At 38.9% G+C, this 10,647-nt stretch overlaps 1 protein-coding gene across 9 annotated transcripts in view; it reads left to right on the forward strand.

Annotated features, from left to right (window-relative positions):
* The window catches only part of ARID1B (AT-rich interaction domain 1B), a 325,659-nt gene extending 315,257 nt beyond the window's left edge, over window positions 1-10,402 (forward strand). For all 9 annotated transcript variants that reach the window (XM_085575256.1, XM_021532087.4, XM_085575257.1 and 6 more), the window contains 3 exons: window positions 3,083-3,872; window positions 4,735-4,865; window positions 6,862-10,402. In XM_085575256.1, coding sequence (XP_085431382.1) covers window positions 3,083-3,872; window positions 4,735-4,865; window positions 6,862-8,574 — 2,634 coding nt within the window. In that variant the 3' untranslated portion in view covers window positions 8,575-10,402. The remainder of the gene's footprint in view (window positions 1-3,082; window positions 3,873-4,734; window positions 4,866-6,861) is intronic.
* The last annotated feature ends 245 nt before the right edge of the window (window positions 10,403-10,647 follow it).

A 10,647-nucleotide genomic window follows, 5' to 3' on the forward strand; every position in this document is an offset into this window, starting at 1 on the left:
ACACTGGAAGAATGTAAATTCTAACAGATGTTCTGTGGCATTGGATGTGCATTGAGTGACTGTCCCAAGTTAATAACCAGACAAAAGCATAGTTAACTGAAGTGACAAAGAAGTGAAGTAACAAGTGAAGGAACAAATAGAAAAGTGGTTTGGATGGCAGGTTCAAGGGCCTTAACATGGCATTTCATGCAGCCAAGTGAACCCAACAGAGGACTGGAACAAAGTAAAATGAGCAGCACTCTCAATTATTTTCAGTTCTGTGGTGGGTCATATGAGATACCTATATTCAATACAGATCAGAGGGCATATTCCCACATGATATCTCTAGTAATAATATGGTACAAATACATAAGAGAGAATGTTATAGGTGTTAAAAATAGTTTAAACATTTATACATTACCGTCTCCCCAGCTCTTACAACTCAAAAATACAAATGACATTAATTAATAAGTTTTTTTTTTGTTATGCATGATTACTACCTTGTGAGCAAAATCCCACATTAGAAGTCAGTAGCAAAACTCCACTGACTTCAACAGGATCAGTCTCATTCTGTGTGTTATTAATTCATTTCTAGTCATACAATACGTGAATCTGGCTTCCTGAATATAAAGCATTTCCTTATTATAAAAAACCTGAAATATAAACTAGTTTTGAGCCAATTTCAGATAGTTCTTTTCAGTTTAGCATAGAGTTTTACTAGGAAATTGGGGTCAGGGGTTGGGAGTGCTGTGGGGAGAAACCAAAAGAGATCTTAGCTTGCACTGTACTAAAAACATACATAAATTTAAATTTAAGAATTTCTTGCTTATCTCTTTGGTTCATAACATCTCAGAAATCGAAAAACTGTTTTGTTGTTTTTTATGACGAGCATATGCTAGCAGTCTAGGTGATTCAGTGGGGGAATTGCAAAGATATATAATGGAACAGTTTGTGATATTCCATGCTAACATGTGCAGGGAAAATATTAACTACATGTTCATTTAAGCAAGGAGACAGCTAGAATTGTAAAAATATATTTGTCCCTGTCCTTAGTGCTGTTTATATATTTTGTACAATGACTCTTGAATGCAAAATGTATCAATGCAGAAAAGCAGTGGAGAATGAAGGACAAGGATTCTGATCAGCCTCAGCCACTCTCTCCCATCCCAAGAGGATCTTCTTCATTTAGCTAGAGATTCTGTTGCCAGTAGCTTATTTACAATTTCCTAAATCTTACTCTGTAGTGGTTCAGGGAGAATGTGAAAAATTACCCTTTCAAAGCTTTACCTACAACCCAAAGGCTAGGGAATGACCTGCAAAGGAGGTGATTGGAGCATGAACTGCTGGGGCTAATGAAACACTTGGGGCCAGGTTTTCCAATTTCTGTATGAATGCTTACATCCCAAGAGCTATTACACAGCAGGTAACCTGTGCTGGTGGCTTTTTGTCCTCTGTGAGTTCTCAGAATTCCACATCTCAGTGGAGAGATAGAGAGAGAGAGAGAGACACACCTTGTGCAGTCTCAGTGTCCTGCTGGGCATGTCCACAGGAGGGAGGAGGTCAGGTGCATCACTGTCCTCTGCACTGGGGACCATTGGGCACGTTGGCACTGCATGAACCAGGGTGCTAGAGTGCTTTTAAAAAGGCACATGCTTCATTCCCAAGTGTCTGCTGTGAGCACTGAGTCACTGTGGCAAAACAAACATGACCTGCTTAGGTGTGGCTGCTGCCAAGTCATTTCTTAATGTATAAATTGGCCCCAAGGGTGGAATTTAGTACAGCACGTAGTTCTTGTAAGGCTGGAGATAGGTATTTCTCAGATAGCAAGAAAGCTCTATTGCAAGTTTAAAAAAAATACTTTCATACAATACAGTAGTTGTGGTTTTATGTGCACCAAAGTTGGAAGATGACTTTATGAATCCCAGAGCTGTTTTAACTTTCCCATATTGAATACAGAGAGAATTTTATCTGATCTTAACTCTAGTACATTAGTATACATTGTACAATGCTACTGAGCTACTGAGTTTCCGGGGGAGCTGTAACTTTGAATTTGCCATAGATCATATATTCAAAAATCACCCATTTAATTCACATTTTTTGCTTCAGAGCACTCAATGTGGTTTGAACTGTGGAACAAACTCCCACAGGAACTAAGGACCGCTACAAACCTTACCACCTTCCCCTCAAAGAGCAACATGTCTTTTTTTTTGTTCTGCCATCTTAAACATAAATACATTCAAGCTTGTATGGTTTAAAAACCACTCAGCTCTCCCCTAAGTAAAACAGCTTACCTCACACAACATTCCCCTTTTGAGAGGGTGAGAAACAAAGAGGGAATAAACCATAGGTGGCAGCTGTTAGTTACATTGCCTAATTCATTACAGAACAGCAGGGTAAGAACCTGCATAAACTAGAACAGAACGTTTGGATGTGACCATTTGCTGTAATAATCTCACAGTAAATTAAATGTGATTAGGATGATTTAGGAAGAGAACAGTTGCCCAAATAGGACAATATTCCTGGGAATTACACAGAATATCAAATGCAGCAGATTGTTTTCTCCTATTAATAAATTTATTGTCTGTAGCTGATGTCATATTGTAAGATTTACTGTTTCTGACATGCATGCTTGCAGCATATCTTGTTACTTTAAGAGTTTATTCAGTGCTCATCTCTTGAAAAGATTCACTGGGTGGTTTTGAATTTTTTTAAAGATTTTTCTTTTTAATAGACCAAGCATAAAAAAGAAGTGAAAATATTTTAGTTGGTGAGGGCTGTTGCCTTTTCATACATGTTTGAAATGACCAGTGGAATTTAATCTGACAGATGGGGAAGGAAAGGGAAAGGGAAGAAAATAGAGCAAGCATAAGAAAATTTAGCCCAAGGATAAGCTTCCTATTAGCATTCAGTTATAAGCACAGCAAAACAGAGGCTTAAAAAGAAAGCATGGGATCAAGCCTAACAGCACTGTATGCCTGACTCTAGAGTCAGCACGATCCCTCTAGAACTAAGTGCCTTCAGCTTTTTGAATAAGCTTTCATCCAGTATATTTGTATTGTGTGTAGAGTGAAAGTGACACATCTTTCCAAAAATTATCTTTCAGAACTACAAGAGACACATGGATGGCATGTATGGGCCTCCAGCCAAACGCCACGAAGGGGATATGTATAACATGCAGTATGGCAACCAGCAGCAGGAAATGTATAACCAGTATGGCAACGCTTACACAGGGCCTGACAGGAGGCCCATGCAGGGACAGTACCCATACCCATATAACAGGGAGAGGATGCAGGGCCCAGGACAAATGCAGCAGCATGGAATACCTCCCCAGATGATTGGTGGCCCCATGCAGTCATCGTCCTCCAGTGAAGGTCCTCAGCAGAACATGTGGCCAACACGAAATGATATGCCTTACCCTTACCAGAACAGGCAAGGTCCAGGAGGCCCTGCACAGGCCCCCCCGTATCCAGGGATGAATCGCACTGATGATATGATGGTACCTGACCAGAGGATAAACCACGAGAGTCAGTGGCCTTCTCATGTCAACCAACGGCAGCCTTCTTATATGTCATCCTCAGCCTCCATGCAGCCTATCACTAGACCTCCTCAGTCATCCTACCAGACACCACCCTCTATGCCAAACCACATCTCCAGAGCTCCAAGTCCAGCGTCCTTCCAGCGCTCTTTGGAAAACCGTATGTCTCCAAGCAAGTCTCCTTTCTTACCCTCCATGAAGATGCAAAAGGTTATACCCACAGTTCCAGTGTCACAGGTCACAGGACCTCCACCCCAACCACCACCGATTAGGCGAGAGATTACCTTCCCCCCAGGCTCTGTAGAAGCATCCCAACCAGTCTTGAAACCAAGACGAAAGATTACCTCAAAAGATATTGGTAAGCATCAAAACAAAACCTAATGTAAATGGTGAGGAAAGGGACTTTGATTCTGGTTTTGGGGTTTTTTTCACATTTTTAAGATACTCTTGACAAATAGTGAACTTTTGTAACTACAATGCGATTGTTTTCCATAAAAATATAATAACATATGCATCAGTGAGGATGATAGGTAAAATTCATCCCAGACAATCTGACATGAAATGAAAGCACTATTTTAAATGGAGACTTGAGGTCTTCACAAATGCATTAAAAATGAAGCTTGCCTCAGATTTCAAAATGAGATATGTTGAAAGGTCCTTTAGAGTGTCTGTTAAATCACCAATATAGCATTTAGTTTAGCAAAGCTCTCCATGTTTTTGTTCCATGGAAGCTCATGCTGTTCTGCTGTGTAGTTGCAATCTCTGCTTTCTTTGAATGGTCCATTAAATCATTCCATAGTATTTGTCCTGTTTGTTTCTCCCCTACTTCTTAAGAAGATCCCCAAATATTTTCTTATCTTAAATTTTGCTTACATTTCATCCATTCAAGTTCTCATACTTTAGATTTCCACATTCCTGACAGAGTGTTCTACCTTTGTTTACTGATGAATTGGGTTAGTCAAGTTTTTTAAGTTTGTATGATTATTTCAGGTTCAGTAGTGTCAGGAAGAATGGCCCTGCCAGGATATTCTCCAGCACTAAGGCTTAGCACCAGTTACAGAAAACTGAACACAACTAAGCAGTGAAAATAGGGTCTTAATCAGTAACCATTTAATTCAAATTTGCATCCTCCGAATATCATAGTTTACTCTTTCAGAACTCGCTAACAGTCTCGAAGGATGCACTAATACTGTTTTACTTCTCCCTCTTTCTTTCTCCAGTAACTCCTGAAGCCTGGAGAGTGATGATGTCTCTTAAATCTGGTCTTTTGGCTGAAAGTACCTGGGCGCTAGACACTATTAATATTCTTCTTTATGATGACAGCACTGTTGCTACTTTCAACCTCTCTCAGGTAGGTGGGAAATTATTATACTTCTCAACTTTCCAGGGAAAGAAAAGTGTAATAAGACACCTACAAAAATGCTGCTGGCTTTTCCAATTTATTCTAATTAACATAAATTTTAATATTGAAAAACTTCTTTCTGATTGGTAATGGTGAGTAACAAGAGGCAGATATAGGTCAAATAGAGGCAATAAAGAAGCCTGAAAAAAGGATGTTTCTTGTAGAAAGGAGAATGTAGGAATATAAGAATTTTAGCACTGCCAAAAGACTAAAGTATAAACTCACACACATGATAGTGTAATCCCTCAAAACAGCAGTATGTTAGTAATCTTTCTTAATCGGTGTTTCTTTAAAGATTTTGCAAGACTATATTAAACTGGTTTTTGGTGACAGCTTGTCCTGTTCCATGCTTCCCTGTGAGACTGTAGGATTTTATTTAATTGCTTCTTTTCTGTTCAGTTTCTTCTTCCAGTGAATTAAGTTTTCAGAGGAATACCAAATTGACAATTTAAAGGCTAAAATCCACTGTCTATCCATAGTATGCAAGCAACACAGGATTTAACAGTGTGTGCTTTTGCCTCACTGCCTCCCAGCATTTTTCAGCTCTGCTCTAATCATTTGCCTGTTAGGTGGTAGTAATAGATGGCATGCTGATAATTCACATCATCTAAAATTTGTACAAATTAAATATTCAGTTTCTCTCCTCCATTCATTCCTTGGATACTAATAGTGTAACTCATCATTTTTTAAATATAATGACTTTTTTTTTTAAATACAGACACAAATGGTACATTACATCCCACCTGACTATAGAACTAGGGATATCTATAGCATGATTTATCTCACCCAGAAAAAGAGATCTAAAATAGGTCAGATGAATCATACCCTAGAAATGGCCTGTAAAAGACCATTGATTACAAAAGGAATCAAGACAATTAGGTTAGGTGTGTGACTAGTGTGGATGTTTGAAGTTAAAGGAGGTGAATCTCCTCTGAATTCTGATAGAAATTGTGTTAATACACCCTATGCAAATGGCACAGAATACCAGATATATTGTAAATACATATATTCTTTTGTTATGTTTGCTTTGGACTCTGTTTCCAATGGCAGCCAGGACCAAATGATGCCTGGTAACTCCTGTGGTTTTGATAAGCATCAGTTTGTTCTTAGTTCTTTGAGAAGCTGGCAATCATAAGAGAACATAGAATGGACAAAAGGCTACATTTTGCTGAAAATCCATTAGCCCACAATTAAAAAAAAAAACATTAAAAGCCAGACAATTGGGCTGAATGCATCATAACAACAAAGAATTTCTAATAATAAAGCCACTAAGTGTAAATTAATACCAAGTCCAACTACCGCCTTTCCATAAGAAAGTGATTACAAGTTAATTAAGAATATTAAACCTAAATGAAAACTGTTTCTGAAGGATGACTTACAGCACGAGGCTCCAATAACAGTTTTAAACTACGGCCAGACAAAAAACTGATCTATTCCAATAGAGATGACATATTTATCTAGGATATCAGTACCTAGGCCCTGAACTGCAGGTTCCTATATGACAGTTGGTTTTAGAGACAAAGGAGGAAAGGAAGAATTGCAAACTTTAGATATCTAATAAAAATACAAATCAGAAAAAATAGCCGAGTTAGAAACTTCAGTACTCTGTACAAAAAATGAAGATTAATAGGCATTTCCAAGGGGACAGAACAGCTAAGCCAGCTAAGTCTGCTACGGCTTAAAGGAGACATTAATAAAGTTCTGTACCTCTCATGGCTGTTACAGCTGAAGCAAACAGAGCTGTGATAATTTGACATTATATACTGTTTGGACAGACTCTAGAAGAATTTCTTTTGATTAACTTCTGCCATACAGGACCTAGCCACAAGTCCACGGCAGGATGAGAGAAATATTCACACATGAATGCATCAGTGTTCCTAATAAAATTTCATATAGACAAAAATATTTATGTGATTTTTATATTCTTTCTTTCTTCTTCCCTCAGTTGTCTGGATTTCTTGAGCTTTTAGTAGAATATTTTAGAAAATGCCTGATTGACATTTTTGGAATCCTTATGGAATATGAAGTGGGAGATCCAGGCCACAAAGCACTTGATCACAAAGCAGCCAAGAAAGATGATAGTCAGTCCCTGGCAGAGGATACTGGAAAAGATGAGAATGACGAATGTATTGACTATTTTGATGAAGATGAGGAGGAGAGGGAGGATGAAAAGGTAGAAGGAGAAGAAAAGAGCATTGTTTTTTCTACTCCTGGTGCCATTGCTGATCCAAGTGAGAGGCCAAAACAAGCAAGTAAATTTGACAAGCTGCCAATAAAGATTGTAAAGAAAAATAATCTATTTGTTGTTGACCGATCTGACAAACTTGGACGCGTTCAGGAATTTGATAGTGGACTTCTCCACTGGCAGCTTGGTGGTGGTGACACAACTGAGCATATCCAGACTCACTTTGAAAGCAAGATGGAGATTCCACCACGCAGGAAAGCCCCTCCTCCCTTGAACTCTCCAAGCAAAAAGAAGGACCTCGAGGGGAAAGGTGAATCTGAGGAGCAACAAGAAAAGAGTATAACAGCAACCATTGATGATGTCCTCTCAGCTCGGCCAGGAGCACTACCTGAAGACTCAAACTCTGGTTCCCAAACAGAGAGCAGTAAATTTCCCTTCGGGATCCATCAAGCCAAAAGCCACCGGAATATTAAATTGCTAGAGGATGAGCCAAGGAGCCGGGATGAGACTCCTCTATGCACCATAACTCACTGGCAAGACTCCTTGGCCAAACGCTGCATCTGTGTGTCAAATATTGTCCGTAGCTTGTCTTTTGTGCCTGGCAATGACACCGAAATGTCCAAACATCCAGGCTTGGTGCTGATCCTGGGAAAGTTGATCCTTCTTCACCATGAGCATCCAGAAAGAAAGCGAGCACCGCAGACTTATGAGAAAGAGGAAGAGGAGGACAAAGGGGTGGCCTGCAGCAAGGATGAGTGGTGGTGGGACTGCCTCGAGGTCTTGAGGGATAATACATTGGTCACATTAGCCAACATTTCTGGGCAGCTAGACTTGTCTGCTTACACAGAAAGCATCTGTTTGCCAATTTTGGATGGCTTGCTGCACTGGATGGTGTGCCCGTCTGCAGAGGCACAGGATCCTTTTCCAACCGTGGGGCCCAACTCAGTTCTTTCGCCTCAGAGACTTGTGCTGGAGACCCTGTGTAAGCTCAGTATCCAGGACAATAATGTGGACCTTATCTTGGCCACCCCCCCATTCAGCCGTCAGGAGAAACTCTACGCTACTTTAGTTAGGTACGTTGGGGACCGCAAAAACCCGGTCTGCCGAGAAATGTCCATGGCGCTCCTATCGAACCTTGCCCAGGGGGACACATTAGCAGCAAGGGCAATAGCTGTGCAGAAGGGAAGCATTGGAAACTTGATAAGCTTCCTGGAGGATGGGGTCACTATGGCCCAGTACCAGCAGAGCCAGCATAACCTCATGCACATGCAGCCTCCGCCTCTGGAGCCGCCTAGCGTAGACATGATGTGCAGGGCAGCCAAGGCCTTGCTGGCCATGGCGAGAGTGGACGAGAACCGCTCCGAGTTCCTTTTGCACGAGGGCCGTTTGCTGGATATCTCAATATCTGCTGTCCTGAACTCTCTGGTTGCATCTGTCATCTGTGATGTACTTTTTCAGATTGGGCAGTTATGACATAAGTGAGAAGCCAAGCATGTGTGAGTGGAGATTAGAGGGTCACATATAACTGGCTGTTTTCTGTTCTTGTTTATCCAATGTAGGAAGAAGGAAAAAAAACGAATCTTTGCTCCTCTGCCCCATTCACTATTTACCAATTGGGAATTAAAGAAATTATTAATTTGAACAGTTATAAAATTAATATTTGCTGTCTATGTGTATAAGTACATCTTTTTATTTTATTTTTTTTAACCAAAGTTGCTGTCTAGTACATTCAAAGGTCACACTTTTTTTTTCCATAGATTATCCTTTTCAATGTTCTTTTCCATGTTTGTATTGCATATTTTTTGGGAAGCGAACTAGTGACTTTTTAAAAAAAATGTTATGGCAAACCATTGTCTGATGGGAAAAAATTCTCACCACTTTGAAACAAAAAGGTGAAAAATAACCAACATACCAAGTTCCTGTGTGTTTTATTTTTTCAGATAAGGAAAAAATAAAAAAAAAACTTGTATACCATCACCCAAAGCTCTGTGCAATAGAAGATTCTAGTGATGTAGGTATAGGGGATCAAGGAGGGTGTCAGTCAGTAGTCAAAATCCAAAACAATACTGATTTCTCCTCAGGAGAAATGGTTATATTAGGCTAGGAGCAAAACAAAACAAAACAAGTCAAGTTAAAAGATTTTTAAACAAAACCTGAAGTTAAACATCAATTGCTTCCTCACCAGAACTGTCTTGTCTACATCTTCTTTTTTTTTTTGACCTTCCACAATGACAGTTCTTCACAATTCCTTTAATCATTTTTTAAAATATTTTTTTATTGCCTAAGGGCCGTGATGTATATAGAAGTTGTACATGAAACATACCCTCATTTTTTTTTTAGTACAAAGTTTTTAGTTTCTTTTTCATGATGTGGTATCTACAAAGTGATAGTAGAATTATTTTTTTCTTTCATTTGGGCCATATCTCCAAAAAATAATAAAAAAAAAAAGAAAAAAGAAAAAACCCAACACAGAAAACCAACAACTGAGGGTAATGTACAAGTTTCTGTATGTATAAAGTCATGCTCTATTTCGGGAGAGCAGCCGATCACAATTTGCTTTATAAATCAAGGTGTGGAAATGGTTACGTATGGATTGATTTAAGAAAATGGTTACCAGTCTACAGACAAAAAATATATACAGGAAAAAAAAAAAGGAAGAAACACAACTTCAAAGATTTTTCAGTGACAAGAATCTGCATTTGTATTTCAAGATAATGTAGTTAAAAAAGAAAAAACTTGATGTAAATTCCTCCTTTTCCTCTGGCTTAATGAATTTCATTTATTCAGTATAAAATCTTTATATGTTCCACATGTTAAGAATAAATGTACATTAAATCTTGTTAAGCACTGTGATGGGTGTTCTTGAATAGTGTTCTAGTTACAGTGTGAGATATCTGAAAGCAAAATAATTACAAGAAAGAGCAATAATGATTATTCTCTTTCCCCTACTTTATTATTATAACCTTCAAAAATATTACACTATTGTATTGCAGCAACTTCTAGAAAAGCCTTCTCACATCTCAGAGAAGCATTTTTAATTATTATATATAAAACCACGAAGCCTCAAAGGGGAAGACATGGCTGACAAGAGATAGTTCTGACTATGCAGGTACCCAGTCTCCGTGCTGTGTTTGGGGGACTGAAGGCAGATGTTAGAAAAAGTGACAAAAGATTTTGTTAAAGCAATAACCAACTGGAAGAAATGGATCTGTATTCACTACCTGTAATTCTCTCTGTTGGTTAAAGGTGCAAATACCCCAGTGATGTGGGTATTTAGAATAAACACCCACCCACTTCTCGATACTGTATGTGTCATTGCATACTTACGTGGCCTCTTATGCTGGGAGTCCCCCATTAAAGTGGATCAGGCTTTAATAGAGCACATCCATCGTTATAATTGGTGGGAGATGGCCATTTCCCTTTCAGGAATTATCTGGTTTCAGATACATCCACTCTCACCTGGTGATATGTTGTTGCTGAATATTGTTCAAGCACTAATTTTTGCTATTTTATCTTGGATCATTGACTTTGTTAGTGTGATCATAA

Source organism: Lonchura striata, chromosome 3 (genome assembly GCF_050655825.1).
Source record: "Lonchura striata isolate lonStrDom1 chromosome 3, ASM5065582v1, whole genome shotgun sequence".
Lineage (NCBI taxonomy): Eukaryota > Metazoa > Chordata > Aves > Passeriformes > Estrildidae > Lonchura > Lonchura striata.